Raw genomic sequence first — 25,836 nt, 5'->3', positions numbered from 1 at the left:
GATGCAGCCATCTTAAAAAGGACTCATTTGGCGTCATTATTCACATGAGCTGAAGGTTTTCATCCGTGGTGAAGTGATACGAGGTGAAAAGGTTGCACAAATAAATGCTGTCGGAGTATGTTGACATTTTATTTCCCATTAAACTTCCTCTAAAAGCTGAGTTCTTTATCACATTGACTTTATGTGTTCCTTCATTTTTGTTGCCAAGCTTCTTTATTTTTCCACTTCCAGTCGCTTTCTTTTGTCTGCTTTTGGCCTCAGTATAAACACTTGTGTCCACATATGTCCCCATGAACGAGACGCAGTGAGATGTTATTCTGCTGATTGATTTGCTTGGTTAAATCAATATATGCACGCATTAAAAAAATTAAAGGTTGATCAAGTTTAAATTCATTTTTAACATATCTTAAAGCTGTGAAGCACTGACAGTTAGTCCATGCTGCGCAACACAGACAACCTGTTTGTGCCATGGAGCACAGAAAGTTCGTCTTTGCTGTGGAATACAGTCACCAGGTGTACAAATAGCCAGGTCAAGGCATGCGTGGCACAGACAGCCTGAGATCTGTGTAACACCGCATTGTACACCAGGGTCTCTTATCCATTACATTCCCTCCAGACTCACAATTACAAAACATCGTCACAGGAACTACCTTGCCAAAAATAGTGTCTTAAAATGTAAAGGAGAAGTAATTTGAAGTTTTGTTACAGAGAATATTTTTATTGAATAACAGATATTTAATTGAAAAGGTGCTGATATGCTGGAGTGCTCAGAGCGTAGAGCCTTTTGCGGGGTCTGGTTGGTGGAGCACGTCTGTCAGCGTGATGACATGATGACGCTTGGATCACAAACAACTCAGGTGCTGAGTCAACCCATATAAGTTGGGTTGAGAGATTTTAACTCAGCACTTGAGCTGCACATAAATAATCCAAATCTAACATTAATAACCCATGATGGGTCAAACATTTTATTACTCTATCTGGAAAACTATGACTCTGAATTGGTCTAGCAAAATTACAGCCTATTATGAAGATAGGCAGGTTTAGAAGAAAAAGACGAAAAAGATCTACTTTATTGATCCCCTTGGGGAAAATTCTGTTTTCTACACTTTGCATCATGCCATACGTATGCACACACACGCACAAACAGCACTTTTTGCACAGAAACATGCAACAAATAAAGAGGTGATGGCACTGCACACTCTGTGTGCATCTGAGCAGTTGGGGGGGTTTGGTGCCTTGCTCAAGGGCACCTGACAGTGCTCAGCAATGTAAGCCAGCACCTCCCCTGCTATCAGCCCAATCCCCAATCTTGGTCCGCAAGGTCCCTTGGCTTGAACCAGCAACCTTCCGATCGCCAAACCATGTCCCTACAGACTGAGCCACTACCGTCCCACACATGTCAGATTTAAGCTTTAAGGATGTTTGAATTGATCCAGGCGGCTGGCTGCTCTTATTTAACAGCTGTTATTTAACACAACGTTTAAATCTGACCTGTAATCCTGACTTCTTTTTTTATAACTAGAGGTGTATTCTAACGTGACGACAACTTCATTCCAGTACATTATGAACTGAAATATGTGTTTGTATTGTTTACACAAATATTAGGATCCCCTTCTCTTTGTAATAAAGAAAAAAGCCTTTCTCTTGTAAATTGATGATTTTTTTTCCTGACTAATTTTGAACATTTTCTTTCTCCCTGTAATGCTATGTCTTTTTTCTTTAAAAATGAGTACTTAAAAATTAGGAATCAAAAACGTTTCTGGAGGAAAAATCTGTTCAGGGGAGCACTTTTCAGAAGCAACACCACCCAGAACAAACCTATTGTTGTCTTTCTTCTCTAGTCTCCTTTTTTTGTGTTATCGGGTGAAAACATGGAGTTTAGATACACTTGAACTGTTTTATCAGCTTTATAGGTTAATTTTGTATTTGTACGCAGGATATGCTTGAGAACATTTTCTGTGCGACGTCAGAGTGAGCAGAGGAGGCAGCCAGGGAAATGATTTATACTTTAAAGAAGTTTAGATGGATTAGTAATGTATAATATCTTTGTATTTTATTGAATCGTAATTTCTTTTTTTTAGGCATCCGTAAATTAAAGCTCCAAAATTATAGTAAACTAAAAAAGCACTCAGAGAGCGCAGACCTCCACCAAGCATATTGTGATTGTCACCAACACTTTAGTCCTACTTTAATGTTATACTCCCTTTCAGCAGACTGTCTGCTACAATTTGGTGTTAGTTGCAGGTTTGTACGATAGTTTGTTTCCTGACAGTGTTGAAAATTATAATGAGAACCCAGAATATTGTCAGGATCTGGATCGTACTTGAACATCTGTCAGAAATTATGGTGACCTTGTCTTGTATTGTTTTGCAAAGCAATCTGACCATTAATCGTGGAGTTATACACATGTGGTGAAAACAGCCCTATCTCACAATGATAAAGAATCCTTTAAAATAGTCCTGGATCCAGATCACCTCCAATATGTAATCACTTCTTCCTTATTCCATTTTGAAGATTTCCTGAAAATTTCATCCAGATCCATTCTTTAGTTTTTGAGTTGTGTTGTACACAGACAAAAACAAAGCCTCCTTGGTGGAGGTAATAACCGACGATCAAGTGTGATATCTAACCAATCAAAGTTGAGTACTTTGTTAAGCTGTGTATTAGGCTTGTGTTTTTGTTTACAACTAGCATCTCTTTTAAATAATAAAGACATTCGTGTCTGATCAGAATCCATTCTCGTCTCTCTTTCCTCTCATTTATTCCTCCAGCTGACGCTCCATAGGTCTGCTGGCTCCCTGCACACTGTATTAAAATGGGGGAGGAATGTTGTGGGTGCTGGAGAAAAGAGGGTGAGGGAGAAATGGAGAGCAGGGAAACGTCTGAGGAGTGTTTGCCCAGTGCGTTTATTGCCTCTGCATAATTTATGAGCTGCTGGAGCTGACCATCATGGCAGTGTGCCGCGGGCGGCCCCTGGGGCCGTGTGGGACAGGCCTGTAAATTGGATGCTATGCTCCTGCTGAGCTCGCAAGCCCCCCCCCTCTCCCACCTTTTTTTAACCATCCAGCCTCAGAAACAGAGCAGCCGTGAGCCGGGCCAGCTACCTCTGAGCTCTGCACGCCCCAGATCAGCAGAAAACAAGAGATGGCGGCAAGAAAAAGGGAGCAGGAGAAAAAAACCCAGCAAGGCCTTCTGTCGCTCACGCCCTGTGCTGTCAATCATCTCACCCCCCCTCCTTCACTCCCTCCCTGCTTTAATCGACACCCACCAACCCCTCCCCATGCACACGCTCTGTGCCAACCTCTGCCCATATTCCCCCCCAGTGCCTTCTTCATTACCGACTCCAGTGCTTCTCTGCACCTCAGCCATATGCACCACGTCGAGGGCCGCCAGTCACCCAGCATCACACTAATTAGTTGATAAAGAATTAAGTGGACCTTGAAATTGAAATTGGAAAGAAAAAATGAAATCTAACCACTTTTTTCCCCTCCCTCCATTACAAAGTTCCCCTTCCTCGTGTCATTCCTCCGTTTCCAGCCTCAAGCAGGAGCAGACATTGTGGAATTATAATTCTAGTGGCGGCTCTGTGTGTCGAGGTTGCAGCTCTGTACGAGTTTCACATAGGTTTCGATGTTCACAAGGACAGAGCTGCTCAGAAGAAGCTGCTTTGATTCACATTAGTGTTTTTGAGTCAGCTAATGAAGTGATCTGATGATGATCACATCGTGTATACGAAGATGTGAGGTGTTGATCAGTTAGGAGCTGATGATATGCTTTTTAAAAAGTGTGGCGCCCACACGTGCTAACGCTGACTGAATATGACACAAGGTTGAGCTCATCAGTCCTGATTTGTCTTTTCTTTTGTTTTCAGGGCGACACCGAGAGCGATCAAGACGACAAGGTAAGTCTGCCTTTCATGTCATTACTCGAGTCACTTTTATCGGCTTCAATAAGCTCCAATATTCCACGTTCTTTAAGACTGAGAATTTAATGTAATTAGAATTAAACATCCTGTTAATAACTATGTGAAAGCTTTAATTAGCTGCGCATTAATTATAAATGACTTAATGATGTGCAAAATCTAAATCGAACTGTTCTGGTTTTTTAGGATTTAGATGACATTTAAATGAGGCAGTGTGACAGACAGGGCTGAGGGTGCAGGCGGTAATTTGGTAATTTGCTCATAGGATGGTGCAGACTAACACAGCAACAACACAGATTAATCTGCGTATGTTGGTGTGTCTTTTCATCTTTTAAACCTGTTCATCAAACTATCCAACTCTTTATTTGCTTGTTAGATTTGGAGATGTGCTGTTTGTCTACATGTTGTGTTTTTAGTCTAAAAGGCCTCAAACAAAGTCTTCAGTTCTTGAAAGGAAATACAGTCAGTAACACGAAAGCAGTGAAATTCCTTAATTAAAGAATTTTTTTTAAGTCGTGAAAACGATCCGCACCAAAAACACTCCCCGCTCACACAGCTGTAGTCTCAGCTCAAAGTGATATCTCGCTGAAGGTTGTTTTGTCACCTTGAAGGTTGCACTGCATAAGATCAGAATTTAGCAACTTCTTTTTGTCTCAGTACTGATGAACCCATTAGCTCCCTGGTAAATCTCATCATAAACCACAATCACTTGACAAATACAGATTCTTCAGGCAAAAATTAAGACTCAAAGTGTTTGAAATGAGTAAATAATCTGAAAATATAGTTAACAAGTTAACTTGTAAATTTTAATGATTAGGAGCAACATCTGTATTTTTAAAAAAAAAAGCTGGGATGACAGCTCTGAGTCAGTCTAACAGTTAAGAAAGGAATTTACACTTCTGTTCACTGACTTTTTAAGAAGTTCACAGTTTTAACAAACATAAAGAATGGAAGACTGTTGTGAATTCATCCTCAGTTGAAGAATTCCTGGTTAAAAGGAATACAATCAGATAAAAGGGAGAAAAAGTTGATCTGTATGTATGAAGGGATTTTAAGGGGAAGGTTTTCACAAGATTCTTCTAAACAACAGGTAAGGTTGCCTAAATGAGCACCAACTCTCTCAGAAAGTTGCTGGAGAAAGTGAGGTACACAATTGGGCATCTACACACACACATTGTGGACTTTTCCCATAATTAAGACACTCAAGGACGATGTCTTTAAGAACTTAAGCCATGTTTCCACCAAGCAGTCCGGTTGGGTTCAGTACGGTTTGGCACGGTTTGGTACAGTTAAGCCTGGTTCCGTTTGTGTTTCCACAGCAAACCGTGCCCTCTCGTGGTCGGCGGTGTGTAAGCTGGATGCCGAAAGCCGCAGCTGTTAAACAATAGCGTGACGCCGTAGCAGCACAACACATTGTACCCAACGAAGAAGAAAAACGCGACACAGTAAACAAAGAGCATAGATGGAAGACATGCAGCATTTCATCCTCTTTGTGTTGGCATGTAGCTCTTTGATACAAAGTGCAATCAAGCTTCGTTTCAGAGAAGTCTGTGTGCCGCCAGGAGAAATGCAGCCGCTGTCGCACGGTAAGTGACGATTCTTTCGACCAATCGACAGTCTGCAGTGTTGTTGCTCCACCTTCCGAGAGCGGATTGGTTCAGTCTGACACCCAAACGAAAAGGTCCCAAAAAAGTGGGCCGGCTCGTTGCGGTTATTTGGGGATCTGTCCCAGGATAAGTCAGGGGAAACGCCACAAAATGTGCGCCGTACTGAGACGAACGGAACCGGTCTGCTTGGTGGAAATAAAGAAGTGTTTCACCAAGACTTCTTGAAAGATCACCAGAGGGAAATGATGGAAAAGGGGGAAAAGTGCTTTTTACAAAAAAAACCCTGACATTGGCCGTTCAATGCATCACTATTATGTGGTTAAAACCTGAACCCCCATCACTTAGCTTGTGGTCAGAGAAGGTCTCTGAAAATCTATCCAATGCAGTAAATAATTTACTCTATGAGACTGCAGAGGGATGTTTTTCTCTTCTATTTATTCATTTATTTATAGGTCAATTTATTTTAATGTACTTCCTCCTTTTTTCTTTTTTTTTTTATTACAATCATGTTACTCTCTGTGAAATGCTGTCACAATGGATACAGAAACATGTACAAATGACTGCATAAACTGCCTGGATTAAAATAACAACTAAGTAAAAAAAAAAGAAAGAATAAAAGAAAAGAAGATTTTTTAATAGACATACAACAAAAAAAACTTAATAACGGGGCTTTGAAGTGTTTCCTTTGTTATCTTGTAAGTCCAAACGTAAATGCCTTCACCTCAATCAGAATATTATATTACTCAAACATGACTCAAAGACAGAGGTACAGGCTTTGGAATAGGGTAAATAAAAGGGGTTTTTTTTTAAGTTGAAATGCTTTGACTGGGAACATCAAAACATAACCAGAGTTTCCCTCTTACTTCAAATCAACACATGAATCTGTTCTGCTAAAGACTGTGCTGACTGGATACAGACTTTCTGACATTTGCAGTGTTTTAGTGCTTGTCACATGGGTGTTTTGGCTTCACTTTTGTGCGGCGTAATGAAAGGGTGGCATACCGTTCTTCTTTACATGGAGTCAGTGGTTTAAACCTGTCAGTCATTTTAACTCTGGAGTAGATAGAAATAGGGCCAAGGCTGAAAATAAAAGATCTAAACCATATAGTAGTCAGCATTAAACATCAATGAAAACTGTTTTTTCCAAACATAAAAATAAAACTACATCCTGGCATGACGTAAATCTGCTTTGTGTTTTAGTCTCCAAAGTTGCAGTGTTACTATTCTCATACACACGGCCACATTTGGTCAAAGTAAAGTTTTAATGATTGCAGGCGTACCTGTGTATACCAGGAAGTTTAAGCTGAGCTATCTTAATGGTGTTGAGCACAGCAGTAAAAGTAATACTCAGGTATTCATGGATTAAGTGTGGCTCATATATTCTAAGAACAGCCATATTTCTCTGTGATTTCTAAGTAGAGATCTGGATCCACTCTAATGATTAAGTAATGCCATTTGCTTGTAGTGTTTAGACTGTGCAGCAAATTGAGTCATTACTCAGTGTTGTCGATTTAAATTGCTCCTGTCTCGGTGGCAATTCCTTTTTGTTTCAGGAGCAGAGAGAGCGCACGGTAAGCTGTAATCCCCCCGGTGACGGTTTTAATTCACCCTGGCTCACGTTACGCTCCTGATGAACAGCAGCAACTACACCTTCCTGTCATTGATTAATTGTGTGTTAAAGTAACAGAGGAGTGAATTAGTAAATAGGAGACCCCTATGACAGAGGCTGACTCATGTGTTTCATCCTTAATGCGAGGGGGTAATTGTAGCTCCCACTCAACACTTTCACCCCCTCCTCGGTCCACGTCACCTCTGTCACTATCTGCTGCTGCCAGGCGCCGGGCGCACGACGCCCACCGCCGCCGCTGTTGTTGTCATTTGCATTCTGTGGGCGACGCAGTCTACTTTACAACACAGCAGCAGAGGAGGACACCGGAGAGCCGAGTCGTTTTAATGGGTCAAATGTATTCAGATGAGGACAAACGTGGCTTATTTAGTTTCCCTTCAAAAGCAGGAAATGGAAAAAGCGTTCCCAGGAGAAATCATGTTCTGCCTGGTGTAGAAGGCCTCTGCCGTGTCGGCGGGAGCTGCCAGACTCTGATAAGAGACAGCTATTCGCATCACAGTGTATGTGCACACTCACACAAGCCTGCTCCAGTGTGTGTGTATGAGTGAGTGTGTGTGTCTGCATGTTTTTGGAATCTGTCAGGCTTTTGCTCATTATAAAGTGACCTGTAGGATGGGACCCTCTAACGTGATCTGTTAATGGGATGGTGGGAGACAGGTGAGAGGCAGGCTCACTGCAGTCACTGTTCACACAACACTGGTGTGAGTGGCTCAGTGTGTATCGTCATTAGCTTCTCTGCTAGCGAACAAGTAAAACCCAGTCCTCTGATTTTTTTCTTTCTTTCTGCACCAAGCAGCCCAATCAGAGCTGTGATATGACATTAAAATGCTCAGTTTTTAGCATATATGATTTGTGCTAATTGACACCTTAATATGAGTATCTAGTCCAACAAAGTAGTTTTTGTAGATTCTGTCGCAGTATTTTAGAGTTCATCATTCCCTCAGAGTTTGTATTGGAATGGTCAGAGAATCAGGTCCAGACCTGAAAAATGCAAAACTACTCCAACGTCTTCTTTGTGTATAGTTTTTTTTTTTCTAATGTTGTTAAACTTAATGTTAGACACTTAAAGTTCAGTTCTAAATTTGATTTCTGGATCGAATTTTTCCCCTTTAAAAAAGGGGAAAAATTGGCCGCCAATAGGGTAAGCAACAATTAATTAGGTCTCCTTGACAGTGTTTCCCCACTAGGGATGGGTACCTTTCACATTTCAAACAGCGCGGTACCGATACCTGGTACCTGGCAATCGATACCAGTGCTCAATGGCACCAGTTTTCGGTACTTTTTTGTGTTAATGCGGTAAAAAATATCAATTTGTTTCGTAGAAAAAATAATAATAATTTAACATATTTATTACTCAGTATATAACCTTGCAATGCTGTTTTCATGTCCAGCATGGAAAATTACCTACTCTTCCATCCCCTCACAGTCACAAGGATGCATTTAGTTACCTAAATATGATACCATTTGATTTTGTGTGAATCGGTACCCGGTGCTTTTGACAGGATTTGGTCAGTACCTATAAAAGTAAAACTCGGTACCCATCCCTATTCCCCACTGGCAGATTTCTTTTACCCATTGAAAACAAACCAGGTATAACATTTCACTTGTAAAGCTGGATATTGGACATAAGTTGGACTTGATAAAGATTGCTGCTTTTACTATATATTAATAATATACAAATCAGAAGACTTTTTAACTCTGTCTCTGTGAACATATTTGTATATTAGTTCTAAATGGGGGTGCACCGATCACAATTTTCTGGCCGATCACGGATCTTTAAAAAGCCGTGCCTGCCAATACCGATTTGGGCCGATTCCGATTTTTATTTTTTTTAATATCTGACAGCACATGCCTTCAATGTTCCAATCTTATTTTATTGAAAATCACTGAACAATACCGGTGACTTAATAAAATCTTTATGTTTTAACTTAAATAACCAATAAAGTGTCCTGAGTTTTAGGTCTCAGAGCAAAAAGCAACAATGGCTGGCTCTATGACCTTCCTGGATCAAATTACCAGTTTCATATGTGAGGATGGTCAATCAGCTGGCCGATCAATCGGTGCATGTCTAGTTCTTAACATACATTTTGTGGTTAAACAATCCTGTACATGTTTTCACTATGCACTTCCTTGATACATATAGATATGATAATCTCTTACTTATATTATGAAGTTCATTGAGATTCATAACAAGAAATACACTAAAATAAAAAAAAGAACCTTCACTATACTTTTTAGCCCTGTGGCTGACTGGTGACCAGTCCAGGATGTACCCCGCCTCTCGCTCAGTGACAGCTGGGATAGGCTACAGCCACCCACGACCCTGTATCCAGTACATATAAAGGATCAGGATAACACCTTTCACGCAACATCGTCAAGACAGAAGTATACAACACAAGAGAAGAGTAAACTCATCAACTGGCAAATGTCAAACCACCCCTGCAAATAGATCAGCAGTTCACCTCACTCTCTGATCAGACAGAGTAGATGAATATAGAGCATTACTGTCACCAATTACAGTATCTAAGTACCCTTCTTGTTATCAGACCTATTAGCTGTAGCATGTAGAAGATTCAGTTCATCCACAGTGAATTACATAGCTCTTAAATTCAGGAAGGTAGATCAACAGTCAAGCTAGCTTGAACAAAATGTCTTCAGCATTAGCTTAAGTGTTACTGACTCTGTGTCTTTATGTGTTTTTAATAAGTCTGAGTCCTTACTTTGATAGAACTAAGCAGAATTATCCAGTGTTGAAGGAAATTATGCCAGTACCTAGAGTTTTCATCTGAGGTCAGCTTTAAAGCCAGGGGAGTCCTTTCAGAATCAAAAATGAAACATCTTCACAGCCTGCTTCAAGCAAAGGTTTTGGGCTACATGTCTTGCTTTTTGGTCTGAGACATGTAAATGTGAAAATCTCTTTTTCAGTAATTCATTTTTATTTCAGTAAGACTAAGATATGCATAATTACTCACAACATGGGGGAAGGCTCACCTGATTTAACTGACTTGTTAGAGCTGTTAGCGCTCACGATCTTAAGGCTCCAGAGTGCCCCTAAGAAAACCAATGAGTCAGACCAAGTCCATGTTTTATAAAGTCCATTCCTAAAAAATACACAATCAGTAGAAACAAATTTCTACTTCATGTCGTTGTAATGTTGCAGTTAAAAAAGGATGACTCTCCTTTTTTGTATCCTTCACAGACGGCCTTTTACAAATCATATGGTCACCAAAGTGACCGTGTCACGCAGGCAAAAAAGCCTCTGAAAAGGCCCAAAACCTGCTCTCAAAGCTTTAACTCATCATGTGGCATGGCCCGCCATCTATTCCTAAAACACCCCCAGCAAGCCAAATGCACTCTCCCACTCATCCTCTCCACCCTCCGTCCTTCTGGTGGCTCTACAAAGGATCAGGTGGTCATTTTTATTGGGTCCAGGCTGGAGCGCTCTGTTCATTTGGAGCAGCTTGTTCCCAGTTATGAGGCTCGGCTTTACTGGCATGAAAGCACCCTGACAGAGCTCCACAGCCTCAGGTGTCTTTCATGTGCATCTGCCAAAGCCCCAATAACATTACCTTGTTTCACGGTGTAGTTACCACCAACAGGTTTTCCCCATCTGAGACCTTTTAGGGGGCTGTGAAACATCCCCTAAGCCTCAACATGTGTTTGATCCACAGCTATGATACCCTCAGTGAACCCTTCAGGAATACACACAGTGAAATACTTTTTTATGAATGCAAATGTCTTCTTATTTCAGTTTTTATTTTGAAATGTATGCCATAAAACATTCACTCAGTTTTCTCTTTTTTTGTCGTCGTTGTTTGTGTCTTTGAGACTCAAACAGCGTTAGACTTCTGCACCCTGTCTGAGCCGTCTTTGTGATATCGTCAAGAGTGCTCAGCCACTTTCTCTGTCTGGTTTGCTAATGCTAAAGTGATTTTTGCTGATAAGTGGCACCTTGAAACTGCCAGTCAAACGTTTCCGTATGAATATCTGCAAGTGCTCAAGTGCTTTCTCCGGCATAACTGTTCATCAGCCGAGTTACTCCGGCACTTTGTTGGAGACAATGACTCCTCGCTGTAATCTACGGGACTTTATCACTCAGTAGCTTTTTTATGTCTCCTTCCTTTGCCTCTGGGCTTTTCTTTATGGAACCACACCTTGCCTAAGTGTTATTTACTCGCTCTATCAGCAGGCACAAGCTGTAAATGCCATTTTGAAAATGCTTTGCGTCTTATTAATGGCCATGCAACGGAGTGCTGTAATTTGCTGTGCTGTGTTCTTATTGGATGCGAGGGATCTAAGTGGGTGCTTTAGAGCAGCCGGGAGAACCTGTTTGTCCTTGACATAAAATAAAGATCTGAACTGGTAATATATTTGCTGTTTCTCTTCTTTTATTGTTTTGCTGTGTTTGCCCTCAGGCAATTACAGCGGAAGAGTCGAGTTTCTCAATCACTCGGCAGCACTGTACATAAAACCATTTTATATCCTCCTCCTCCTCCTCCTCCCCTCTGAATCCTCCCTCTTTCCACCGCAGTGGGGAGGATGAGTAATAAAAAGGAGAGAGCAACTTGTCAGCGTTAAAAGATTATGTGTTTTGCCCCCTCCAAAGGAAGAGAGTAGTGTTTACAGGCTTGAGTGGGTGCTCGCTAGGCCGAGGCTGAGGCTGATTGCACTAGAGTACCCTGTCAGCCAGTGATTTGTCATGTACTTTATCATCCTTGTCACTCTGCAGAGCGTTGTCATAGGTAACGTTCCCGCCCGCCCCCTCCCTGTCTGTGCTTTGTACCCAGTCGGTGTAGGAAATTTGTATTTACTTTGGGGGAGTGTAATTTGTTCCTCATGGATAATATGACCCTTAGCGGAGCCGGATCACGGGTTAGTTGAAGTGATATTTTCCGGTAATGGTAGTCGTACATCATGGCTGTCAGGCCGGGTTAGGAGGCGAGCACATTACAGCTCCATTTTAGCACTGCAGGCATCTGGGATTATTTTCCATAACCAAGTATGACATGACCGCTCTGCGGAGTGCATTAAATTTTTACTAGCTTTTTTCCCTCCCCCGGCAACTTCTGTGGCTTTTCCCCCGGTCTGGGTCTCAGGGCTGCCACAGTGATGGATACCCCCAGAGTCCCAGTAGCCCTGGCCAAGGTTAGCGGGTGTCACAGACCTACACAGCTACCCTCCATCCAATAACTGGCAAATCCCTGCTCCCTGTGAGGCGCATGCACACAGGCCAGCTGCAGCCACTGTTGAGCCTCCAGCCAGCACACATCAAGAGATACAAAGAAATGGAGTGAATGAATTCCCCTTCACAAGTCAACATTCAAAAAACATTCATGTGAGGAATAAGGACAAAACCTCACTGTTTGCTTGTTATTAGAAATGTATGACAACATGAAGGAAAAAATGTTCTTTATCGACTCCCAATGACACAATGAAGGGTGTTATCTCACTAATTTTGGCGACATGAAGTTTTGTTAAGCTAATGACTATTTAGTCCTTTCCATCTTAATGGCTCACTAAAGTAAACAGACTAGCTATGATATGACAAAATGATAAAATCTCCAAGGAAGCACAAACATAAACAGACTGAAAATGAAATGGATGTCATCTTGCTTGACTTGAAGTGAGGTCACCACAAAAACTGCTCCCCCTGGTGGCTGGCTGCAGTATAGGTCAAAAAATCCATCTCCCCAGTCATTCCAGATGGGCTGTGGTCAAATTTTAAAAAATTAATACACCTCGTAGAAATGTTTCTCACGTCTGATTGTTGTGGTGATTTGAAGATATCATTTCGCTGCCTTGTATTCAAGTCCTCTTTTTTCTGAAAAGTTTTGTTCTCATTAGTTATAGGAGGTCAAAAACAAGGTTTTACGTCATGCTCAACAATGAATGACATCTGATGTCCTTGTGTATTTTTTTCAGGGATTGGAAAATATGTCCGGAGGGAGAGCCAAAAAGAGATAAGACACTCAAAAGAGAAAAAACAATTTTTATTTTTGTCATCCAACTCCACTCAGATTCTCTCTGAGTCCTTCAAAGCCTCTCCTGTGTAGACTCAGACTGCACAATGGCTGCATAATGGCTGCATAATGGCGCCGCCTGTGACGGGGGTATTTTGGCTTTAAAACTACTCTATGTACAGTATATAGTCATAAACTATTGGCGGATATGGGTATTCTTATAATGTTTTATTTCTTGGATGATACAAATTTATAAAATAAAAATGTATTTATTCACAAGATTGGAAACTTTAATTAATCCTCTATGGGTTAACTCATTCGCCAGCAACTTTATTCATAAAAATCAATAAAAACAGAATGTACAACATAAATAAATAACACAGTTTAAACTACTTACAGCCAGCAGACAAAACTCCAACCGAAATTGTCATTAAAATTTCTGATTGCTGCTGGAAGAAAAGAGCTTCTGAGACGGTCTGTGAAGCACTTAGGCATTACTAGTCGCACGCTGATGGAGCTTCTGAGTCCATCACTAACAATGGGCAAAGTAATGCAAAGGATAAGCCTCCACATGTTCAGACAGTGGGTGACGTACGTGATCTGTTGAAGCTACAACAAGCTGACAAGAGAGTAAAACAGTGTCATCAGCGTATATATATTGCGACTGTTTCAGAGGGGGGTAACACAATTTCACCTTAAAAAGTATTTGCACTAAGGAAGAAAAACTCCACAAATTCACTGTCATATTTCACCTTTTGATCTTGAAGTGAGCGCAGCTAAACCTTGAAAGTGTCTGGAGTTCACAGACATTCTGCAGCCAATCAGAATTACCTATTACCCAGACGGTGTTAAAAAGAGGCTCAGGAATGTCCTCTAAAGCAGTTTCGAGAAACAGACGGATAAATGGACCTCTACCTTTTTGTACTCGAGACTGTCTCCACATCCGACAGTGGTTACAAACAGCTCTATGCTCCACAGCTGATTGCTCCCCCTTTTAATTCATTCCTTCTTCTTCTTCTTTCTGTCTTGATTCCTCTCTCCTTGGCAGCAAGGTCAGCAGTGTAAATGCCACCTCTTGCCATTGACAAATGGTCACCCCCCCTGTCTGATAATCAGCAGGGTCTCAGAGGTGGACGAGCAGGCGGAGCTCATTAGGGCGCCACAGATGAGAAATTAATGTGGAGGTTCCAGGCCTGGCAGAGAGCCCCGCTGATGGGTCCTGGGTGGAGGATGTGGGGGAGGGGGAGAGGGGGTGGATAGATGGACCCTGTCTGATGGATGACCAGGTCAGCAGGCAGCAGCACTCCCCAGACAGTCCCACACACGCACAAACACACACACACCCACACGCCTGTCCTCCCCCTGTAACCTCCCCCTCTCCTCACCTCCATCGTAGTGCAGCTCATCCCGCCCCTCCACCCAGCAGTGTGGTAATGACACTGCAGAGCACGGGGCCACAGGAGAGGAGGTCAGAGGAGAGACATTTACCCCCCGACTGACACTCTGGTAATTGAATGGAAGCAGCCTAATTGACTCAATTTTCTACATTCCCTTTTTTCCAGAAATAAGACGGTGACACGAGGTGAAGAAGTCAGGCCGTCACTGTGCTTCACAGGTTATTTATACTTCCTGTCTGTGATTTCTTCCTGCCAACAGATTGAATCTTGTTTTGTTTTCATTTACACTTGTTTTGTTGCCTGCTGCGTTGCCAGTATTTCGCGCTCTGGATGTGATTTAGATTTTCACTACTCTGGCTTATTTTGACATATCAGGGTTATGTTGTTCAAAGCAAGATTCAAGGTCTTCCTACCTGTTTTTCTGAAAATAAAACCACTCCGAATAAGGGGGAACACACCAGTTTTATAAATCATGAGACAGAGAAGATTTGAGGTGAGGTGATGCTGAACTCGGAGTCCGCAGGTTCATACAACACTCTATGGGACTTTGACCTTCCTCCATCTTTGCATGACTGCACATCACTAAAGTTGAATTTCACACCATCCATAACTCCAATATACAGGGATCATAGTAATAATAATAATACAGGGATTTTTTTTTCACGATTTCACCTGTTAAGCACAAATACAAAAAGATTCCAAAGCTCCACACTGGAAACCAATGCATTAAATACACTGATATATATAAAATAACATAAGATTGCTGAAATCCTACAGTGAAACCGGATCCTGTGTGAGTTGACACATTGATTTGAATGAAACCTATTTGATTGGCCATAATAGAATGGAGACCCACTGTAGACGCATCCAGTGTATTTTATTTAATCCATGCATGGAGTCATAATTGGGAGACACATGCATCCATCTGTTTTCTTTACTTCTTTACTGCCTCCAACTCTCATTGGCCAAGAGGTGTGATGTACAGGTTGCCAGCCAGTCATGGTCCTAACAGACAACCACTAACATTGGTTGGGCATTTTTTGTGCATGACACATAAAGTACAATCTAATCTAGCATTCACACCTACATGCAGTTTAGAGTAACCAACCTAATGAGCATGGTTTTTGGACTCCGGGGGAACATGCAAACTCCACACAAAGAGGCTAGTAGGTAATAATAATCACTGCACTGCCAAGCAACCTTTAACACAAAAGCTGGTCAAGCGATCGGTGTCAATTTCCTTAATTATGGGGATCGATGATCGGCCCATCCTTGCATATGAAACTGATCTTATATACCTCCAGGAAGGTCTGACAGCCAGCCATTGTTGCCTTTTGCTCTCCAAAACTCAGGACACTTTATTGGTTGTTTAAGGTGAAACATAAAAATTTTATTGTTTTACAGGTATTGTTCTATGGTTTTCAATAAAAGAAGATTGGACCATTGAAGGTATTTGCTGTCAGTTACAATAAATAAAAAATAAAAATCGGTATCGGCAGGTCAGACTTTTTAAAGATCATTGATTGGCCAGAAAATTGTGATCAGTGCACCTCTATTGAAGAGTGGATGACATTTAACATTGATAAGGGAGTTTGAAAGATGAGGCAGTGAATCTGTCATCAGGTCACAAAACAGAAGATTCTGCTAGAGTGAGTGTCCATGAGAGGCATCGAACCTCATTGAGCCTTCATCCAGTAACAGGACTTAAAGGCAGAAATTAAAAAAACAAGATTAATAGGGATAAATTCTGATGTGCAGCTTGCTAAAGTTAGCTCTCCTGGGTGTAGCTTAAAGGGGACATATCATGCTTGTTTCTCCTTTTCACTATGCCAGACTAAGATGCCTGTAAAGCATTTCTGCCCGCAGTACAAATCATTTAGTTCCTTCATTGCCCCACAATAGCTTTCTCAATATCCTCATTTTAGGCCATTCTGAAGATCTCGTTGAAACGCTCCGTTTGGAGAATGACCTCCAGTAACCTCGCAACGTCACAGCCCTTTGTACTCTGATTGGTCAGTTCTATCAGAGGGGCGGAGGGGGTAGAGCCAGGGGGCGGTTTTTGCAGCATGGCAGTATTTACAAAATCGCCACATTGAATGGAGCAGACTGAGCGAGTTTGCTGTTTGCCAAAACTTCACCGTAAGGCATTGATAGCACTAATAAAATGGCAGAGTGTAGGATACGTCCTTTTGTATTGGACCACGAGTCAGACCCGGACGGTTCTGCAGCTCAGGAGGAAGAAAATCCACCTGGACACAGATCATCTCAGGATGCTTCAGTGTGATAAGTCAAACCAGTACTGTAACATGTATAGTTTATACGTTTATACTCGGCTCTTGGTGGGTGTATCCCTCGGTGGCGGTTGTGTGACAAACTGACTTCACTGAGGAGGAGCTGCTTTATCAGATTACTCCAATAAAAAGAAAGGATCCTCATGTCGTCACGAAAGTCGAAACCTCGTGGCCAACTGGCAATGACCTATTTTCAGAGGCATCAAATCTCGTTCTAGGATATCAGAAGAAATACAATATCTCATTTTTTTGAAAATTCAGGGGGTGAAAGGTCTTGTTTTCAAATTTATTATATTATATGTAAGTATTAAATCAGGCATCAGCATGATATGTCCCCTTTAAGTTAGATGCAACTCTCAGCCTCAGAGTTAGCCGTACTATTAGCGACTTGCCTGTTGGCAGCCTCTAAATGCAGCGTGTGTGTTAGCAACACAAAGTGTGCATGAACAACAGAGCTCAATTAGCCCTGCAGCTACTGCTATATTAAAGTCAAAGACTCCCTGTTGTTCTGCTATGCCCCTTTCTCATCTTAACTTTTAATCTTGTGGAGTTCATGCCATTATTAAACTGTTCTACTGAGCACCTCTGGAGGCTTGAAGCAATTCTTATTTCTTGTCTGTATTTGCAGAATATTTTTGTGCATGTTTGTGCGCTTGAAGAGTCCCATCGTGTTTGTATTTGCAGAACATTTGCTGGTCATGCAGTTGCTTTGAGACACCCAGGCCAGACTTTTAAAAGTTTGCGCACGTTTATTGCATGAACAGGAAAACTGGTGACTCTTCCTGGATGAGAAGGATTTTTTTTTTATCCAACATTTAAAACTATACTCATTTCGACAGGTTTTAAACTGCGTGCAGGAAGTGTGCAAGTGTCTAGACCTGCCTCAGATCTTTTAGGAATACGTCGCTTTTCCCTCTGGTATGTTTCTGTAAAATGATGTTGAAATAACGACTTAAGGCATGTTATGGAATTGAAGTTGAAGCAGTCAGACCCATGTCCTGTGATTGTTCTGTGTCTCACACTTTTTATTCAAAGTATTTGGAATTCATTCTTAAACTATTTCTGCATCAATTTGAAGGTTTTTTTGTTGCTTTAAAGAAAACCTCCTGAGTCCCTTTGATAGCTCCCTGCACGGTGAGTTTTGATGTTGAAAACCGGAAAGTTGAAGGTTTGACTCTTACCTTGAGATGTGATATTATACAAGCCTTAATGTGTTACACTCGCCTCTGGAGTGCTCAACCTCACCACTCATTTATGGCAACAATAAAAGGTAATAATGCACATGTTTGAATAGGACAAGGTTGCCAAGTCCTTGAAATTGAATGGGGGAAGAAAAAAAAACAGTCGCAGCAGTGAATCATGTTTCAAAGGCAATGATTCAATTCCCAGCGCAAGCTGAGAACACAGGGAATGGAAAATAATTCAATCAGCAACAAAAACCATAAATATGCTGTTTGACTGAGATGTGCACTCCCGTGGAAAGAAAAAGCCATTTCCATCTTTCCTGACCTGGAAAAGAAAAATGTCTCGAGCAAATTGTGCACATATATCAAAGACTTTATGAGATCGGCCACATACAGAGAAGCTTTGGAGTGGAAACAAAACTGCAGTTAAAGAAATGTGAAGTCTGGTTTAGGTTAAAAAATGAGTGAAAATAAGATATTTCCTCTGCCGAACTCAACATTGAGTCTTCCTGCAGAGTCTCTTATCAGTCAGATAAAGAAAACATGGTATAGAGTTTGTGTTACTGATATTCAGATCCATCTGTTATGTGCTTCTTTAGCTCCTTCCATTCTTTTCGTAATGGCACAACTTTGGTTTCAGCAGTGCTATTAAATTTGACCACTTTTTTCAGTAACAAATAATTTAACGTGTTACTATTTCCAAAACAGAAGTCAGACTAAAGTTACTTATCTAAAACACTGTGCGATACTTTTCTTTTCAGTTTTCTTGAAAAAAAATCTATCTGTGTTCATCTCATTTTCAGCATGTGAACAACTCACGTGTAACAGTAGTTAGCACACAAAGGTAAACAGAAGGGAAGAGGAGAGATGCGTGTTTTCTAGCTGGAAACACAGTCATTGTTTTGAGTTTGTCGGCTAAAGATGACAGTATTACAGTTCGTCGTTCACTCTGTGCTGGCAGTTTGCTTAGGATCCCAGACTGAAACATTAGGGAGATCAGCACACTGCAGCCATAAACGCTTGAGAAGTTGTTTGACTTTTACCTGGGGAAAAGATGAGTCCTGTCTTTCACTGTAACTCCCTCTATTCCAAGAGCTGAATCCTCTGTTTCACACAAATTCCATCCGTTGAGGAGCAGAACAACACAACATAGACTGCAATGATGGGAAGCAGGGGCGTGCCCAGACATTTTAGACTGGGGTGCCTCAAGCAGGGTACTGAGCATCATGTGAGCCCACACTTCAGCAACATTTATTTTTGCTTATTGTTTTACAAATACAGGATCAACAGACTACAGCTGTGATAAAAATACGAAACTGATAAAAACTAGGGCTGTCATTTTAACGCGTTAATTAGATTAATTAATTACACCGCAAATTAACGTGTCATAGAAATTAACGCAGATTAATCTGGATCCCAATGTTGTATACATTCCTACCTTATTTTTAAATGTTTTTTTTAGTGTCTTTTAATGTAATTTTAATGTCCTGGAATTCAAATTCTTTATTTTGGGACCTTAAGCAGATATGAGATTAAAATGCGATTAATTAGATTAATTAATTATAAATCCTGTAATTAATTAGATTAATTTTTTTTAATCGCCTGACAGCACTAATAAAAACCAAAGTAGACTAAAACAGAGCATTAAAAAAAAATAGTTTAAATCTAAAATTTAACTGAACAGTGCTGTAATGCACCAAAAATAGTACTGTAAAAAATTTCTTTTGTTGTATTTTTAAATTCAGAATGTATAAAATGAATATTTTTGTTTTTAATTGAAAAGTACACATTTCAAAACAACCAATGTCTGCATGTTACTTTAAAATGAAATATGTAGACTCACATTTTCATTTATTTTTAATTGCATTGCACAACTTTGCCATATTATTCAGCTGCTGGTGTTGTCGGCAGCTGGTGAAAGTAACTAATAAAGTAACTTGTAATCTAACTAACCTTTTTTAAAATCAAGTTGTCAGTAAAGTAACTAAGTAACTCTTTAAAGGAGTAATCAGTAATCAGATTACTTTTTCAAGGTACGTGTGGCAACACTGGCCAAATTGTGCTGCAGTGACGAGTCAAACCGTATCATGTTGGGTCTAACCATAGACTGTAAAAAAAATGGTCGTCATATTGCTCGGTTTGAAGTAAGGTTGCCACAAAAACTGCTCCCCCTGGTGGCTAGCTGCAGTATAGGTAAAAAAAAAATCCAGCTCTCCAGTCATTCCAGATGGGCTGAGGTCAGACTTTAAAAAATTCATACACCTCGTAGAAATGTTTCTTACATCCAATAGCTATGGTGATTTGAAGATATAATTTGGCTGCCTTGTATTCAAGTTCTCTTTTTTCTGAAAAGTTTTGTATTCATTAGTTAAAAGAGGTTGAAAAAAAAGGTTTTACATCACGTTTAACGATGATTAACAGCTGCTGTTCTGGTGAATTTTTTTTCAGGTAGGGTCAAGAAGCGATTAGTACTTTTGTCAGCGGGCTCCGCTCAGATTCTCCCAGAATCCCTTACAGTCTCTACTTAGCAGACTCTGGCTGCATAAATGCTACAATAGCCACGCTGTCATCTCTATACACATTCTATGGGTCTTACTGAATGACATTCATTACTCATCACATCCACTTGCACCATGATGAACTTTCTTCTTTTTATCCGGCGCTGTGACAAAATCAGAGCAGCGGCCTGCCGGGTTGAGGATTGTGCTGCGGCGTTCTGTGTATGTAGAACCTTCTGGGTCATGTTAGGCCGGTGGATATGCGGCGATCAAGAGTGAGCAGAGCCCCAGCTCCTCGGGTGTCTGTCCTCATCTCTATTTATGAGGCAGTGTTGCCTGTTACCGGTCTTTAATAATGCATGGAGAGAGACCTTGGGTTCAAACCAGTGTCTCTGGAATCAGGCCGCTTATGAAAAAAATTGGTTGTTGATATGCAGAAAGCCGTTTGCAGCTCCTATCTCTTTTCTCTCATGCAATGTCTCTCTCTTCATCCCTCTGCCTCCTCTCTCCCTGCTCAGAGTGAGTTCTACGATATGCCAAGGTTAAATTTTCTCTCTACGCCGGGCGGATGTCAGTCAAGGCCCGGCTCACCTGCACATAAGCCCCCCCAGCAACAGGGCCAGTGACTCTCGCACAAACCCTCTGCCCTCTTATTGCCCTGTTGTCAAGCCGATGATTTCTGCAGGCAGCTCGCCTCAGAATCGACTGGCTGCTGCACTCTCCACAGATACCTCAGCTCACCCACAGAAAATGGCTTTATCCCTGCAGCCAAGGGAGGTTTTCCCTTTCTGTGATCTTTCAGATGAAATAAAGCATGCACAGTATACTCAGAACAAAGGTTTTATGTTGTGATTGATTAACAGGTTTAGTGCAAACATGAATACAGTTCATTAGAGCACTTTTCATTTACCACAAAATCTCTAAAGAAGTTGTGTTAACTTTGGTTGGCTAAGGAATAATGTTACCATCTTCATCTCAGTGATGCTGATGCTGAGCCAATAAGTCTTTACACATCTGACTTAAAAAGTTTAAGTATGCTTAATGTAAATGTTTCTAGGAGGCTTGTTGCTTTAAGTGGTGAAGATGGCTTTATGGACGGCATCCAGTGTCTGGAACTGATGTCTATTTTTGTGAACATCCCTCGCCATCCATCCCCAAATGTTCTCAGTGTGGTTAAGATCAGGGGAACATGCAGGATGGTCCCAAAGAGTGAGCTTGTACCTCCAGAAAATGTCAGTTTGTTAGGCGGGTGTTGTGAACTGCAGCACTGCTGAAAAACCCAGTCATTAACACACAGACCAGGGGCCTCAGTCATGAAGGAGGCCTCCTGTAAGGCTGTGATCTGCAACATTTGATCCACTGATGAACAGCCAATTTTCATTTAATTGTTGTTTTCAAATAATTAGTACCTCAGATTTTCTTTTTGTCCCACTCCCATTTCCTCCTTTTGCTTTTTGCAGCTCTACTTGAATGTTTTTAAGATCCAACAGTGAAAAATGTAATTTCTTGCAATTTTTCAACTGGTCTAAGAAATTCTGAAAAGATGTGCATAAATATTTATTTGCCTAACAATTTGTGACAATAACTGATGGTGTAGATTTTGAATGACAGGTCAATCCTCTGAATTCTTTAAGGCTAAGGATGGGCACTTCAAGCCAAATTACTTCTTAATAGTCACTGATATCCATTCTGTGATTAGTCAGATAACTTTAAGTAAAGCAATGACTATGCGATGATTGAAAACCATTATCATCATGTCATTGTCCACTGGCTTTCCTCCACTGTGCTGCATTTAATGTGCCTATTCAGAGACATCGTCATTTCTCTTTTCCAACAACCACCATACATTTAAGATACTGATTTTACTATTTTAACTTCTATCAGCCACTGTATTTTTGAAGAATCAATCTTTGATCGATAAAACAAACCATTTACATTCCACTCTCCCTTTATCTATAGTCCTGTTTCCACCAAGTGGTTCAGTTCGGTTTGTCTCAGCACAGCACGTATTATATGGCGTTCCCACTGACTAATCGAGAGACAGATCTCCAAATAACCGAGATGAGCCGTCCCACTTTTTGGGAGGGGCTACAACACTGCAGTCCGTTGATTGGTCAAAAGAATCCTTACTTATTGTGACAGCAGCTGTATTTCTCCTTGTGGCACACAGTCTTCTATGGTAGGAAGCTGGATTGTGCTTTGTAACAAGAGCCACACGGCAATCACAAAGTAGAATAATTGCTGGATGTCTTTCATCATTGCTCTTTGTTTACTGTGTCACGTTTTTCTTCTTCGTTACAATTATTAGCAAGGTACACTGTGTTGTGCTGTTGTGGCGTTAGGCTATTATGTAGCTGATGCGGCTATCGGAATCTGGCTCACATGCTGCCTACCACGAGGGGCACTATTGGCAAACAAATCGCAAATAGGAACAGGCTTAACCAAGCCAAACCATACCAAACTGTACTGATTTAAACCAGACTGCTTGGTGGAAACAGGGCTTATCAAAATGGGGCAGCTTAACATAACCTCCAACCAAGCCTGTGTGGGAGAGTGAAAGAGGCAGCAGCTTCCATCAGTGTGACCTCTGGTGATGCTGGCTACTGGATATATACATTTATCTTAACGATCCATTCTAGAATTTTCTACTGTTGTTTTTGTTTTGTATTGTTTTTCTTATTTTTCTTGGAATATTACAAAACGAAAAGCCCAATTTCATACTGGAACTCTCACTTAAGAAGCTTTCAACAAACTTCATGAATCAGTGAGTTATCAATATTTCAAGTTAAATTTAAGTTAACATGGCTAGAGGTCATCCAATTTACATCAACTGGCGGGAGTAGATGATGGGATGCATTTAAAGTAGTCTGACAAGAAGTAAAGATAACATAACTTAAGTACGGAGTGGGGGGTTCCTCCTGTCCCTTCAGCAGTTTGAATCCTGACTGTAAAGCAACATCTCAGTCTTAACACTTTGTAAAAGAGCACACTTGCAAAAACTTCTTTAAAATTGGGTAATAAAAGTCTATTTTAGCTATTTTGGACAGTAGTGTTTGGTCCCAGAGATAAGATTGATGATTATGTACCTCAGAAAAGTCTCACAGGTAAATAACTGCTGCAGTAGACCGTTTCCCTGGTCCCCTGCTGTGGAGACCACCAGAAGGAATGAGTCAGTCCAGAAAAGGAGCCTAAATGAGGGAAATAGAGAGCAGGCTTGTCAGAATGACTACGTTGTCCCAGCATGCATGGCGGCAGCCACAAACAATCCTAATGACATCAGGGGCTCTGAGGAGGGGCCGCACGCTAGCAGCTCCTGGGCTCTGGCTAGCCCCTTCCCCCTCACATCCTTCCCTTCGCAGGCAGCGTACTGCTTGTTAGAGGCAGTGTAATTAGGTGGCTGAGCTTGTTGCAAGTAGCCCAGGTCACAGAGGCATGTCCAACCCTTGTCCTGATTGCTCCTCCGGGAATTATTGACAAAACACAAGGAGCATTGCATGTTGGGCTCTAATTATGTGTACAAGACATACCCGGCCCCGGGGAAATTAAATGAAATTCCCCAGCTTGATGGGTCCTCCACACTCATGGGATCCATTCTGTTTCTTATTAAGCTCAGCCATTGTCTGCCTTTATGGGGCTGCAAGGCACCAGCTAAATGCTTCTGAGTGTGTCTCTTTTCACAGTGGCAATACATCAATGGCACATGGTGGAAAATTGCCTGTCGATTGGGATCTACTCTGAAAAGAGTGTAAGCAATAAGGCAGCAAATGTATTTAACTAATGCCCAGTAATATTGTAAATACAGGGTGTGAAATGGAACACCTGCACGCCGGTTCGTCGTGTAATCACTTTCTTGTCACTGCAGCTCGGTGTGGGCACATCCAAACACCTTTGCTCTAATTCCCCCGGCCCAGATAGCAGACAGGAATTGATAGTCTCCTGCTTGTGCAAATGAAGTGATAAGGGGTCTCACCCAGATTACACAAGGCCTAAGTGGAGCTGAGGAAGCTTATGGAGATGAATGAATTCATGAGGCTTCCTGACAGATTCTTAAGAAGCAATGTAATGAGGGATAAATCAAACAGCTACCATTTTGCCTCTGAATGATTTCAAATTAAAGCACAGGGAGATGACGGACCTCCTGGGAGCCACTGCACTGAAGTATGGAGCCATGGCTGACCCTTATGTATATTTCTCTATCATTTGCACATCCTAATGGCCAATGTAAAAAAAAAAAAAAAGGCTGCATAAGCAATAACTGCTGTATTCCGTTTGATTCAACACAGTAGGACATTAGCTGTCTGGCTGTGGGGGCAGGCCCAGTCCTTCAGGTCTACCACACAGGCTCCTTATCTACCTGAATAATTTAGCATATTATGTTGTAAGATGCTGGATCATCCTGGATGATTTGGAGAAATTTATCCCCTCTAGTTCTCTTTTCCTTTCAAATAGAAATACATCAGCCAATAAATGTTAAATCTGTAGACAAGAGCGGGGTTTGGTGCTGAAAGGTTCCTGGTTGGAAACAACCCCCTTCAAGGATTCATCAAGGCTTTCTGAGATCCCATTTATCTCATCTGTCCCCTAGGGATAACACTTTGATGGGATTGGCCAGTGTTTGACATATTCCATTGTGGCGAGCATATGTCAAACACTGGGGTATATCTGGGAAAGACTCAGTCTTTATTTGGCGTGGCCTCAGGATCCACCACAACCTTTCTCATAACCATCTCAACCCAAACTCCTGGAATTTGTCATTTAATGGCGAGTGACGACCAGCATTAGGGTTCCTTACCACAGCTGAGTGTATTCATTTGGTAAAATGAACCCTACTGCTGCAAGCATGTTGTGTCCTTCACAATAAAGGCTCAACAAAGGCTTTTTACCACGACTGTTTGGTCTGGTACCCATCTGCAGCTCGCTAAAATAACTCTCTGAGCGGGTTTTGTTTCTTGAACCATGAGTCACGTCATTGTTTGATTGATTCAAGACTGGAAATTTAGGACAAAGTAATGACGTTAGAGTCAAGAAAAAAACGTTTATTGTACTTGTGATGTTAAAATATCTGTATAGAGATGAATAAACAAACAAAACTTTGACAAAAGTGAAGCATTTTGTGTTTGGTAGATTATTTCTCTGCCATAAAAACGCCTCTTGGTAATAAATCTTACACCAGGGGTCTGCAACTTTTATTGTCAAAAGAGCCATTTTGCCCCCTCTTGCACCAAAAAAAAGTTTTCTGGAGACATGAAAGTTTTACTCATTTCTATTCTTACCCATTAAAAAAAAGGAATACCCCAAACAGAAGTGTGAACATTGAACCATGCAGGCCTATGTAATCATTTCCATATTT

The 25,836-nt window shown here is 41.2% G+C and overlaps 1 protein-coding gene across 9 annotated transcripts in view; it reads left to right on the top strand.

Annotated features, from left to right (window-relative positions):
- Nucleotides 1–25,836, top strand: part of auts2a (activator of transcription and developmental regulator AUTS2 a) — a 607,281-nt gene that overhangs the window by 419,616 nt on the left and 161,829 nt on the right. For all 9 annotated transcript variants that reach the window (XM_074671763.1, XM_074671761.1, XM_074671762.1 and 6 more), the window contains one exon: nucleotides 3,872–3,901. In XM_074671763.1, the coding sequence (XP_074527864.1) occupies nucleotides 3,872–3,901 (30 nt within the window). The remainder of the gene's footprint in view (nucleotides 1–3,871; nucleotides 3,902–25,836) is intronic.

Source organism: Halichoeres trimaculatus, unplaced genomic scaffold (genome assembly GCF_033239565.1).
Source record: "Halichoeres trimaculatus isolate MK-OKI-2021-1 unplaced genomic scaffold, fHalTri1.1 fHalTri1_scaffold_6, whole genome shotgun sequence".
In the NCBI taxonomy this organism is placed as follows: domain Eukaryota; kingdom Metazoa; phylum Chordata; class Actinopteri; order Labriformes; family Labridae; genus Halichoeres; species Halichoeres trimaculatus.
This window is presented reverse-complemented; position numbering and strand designations above follow the sequence as displayed.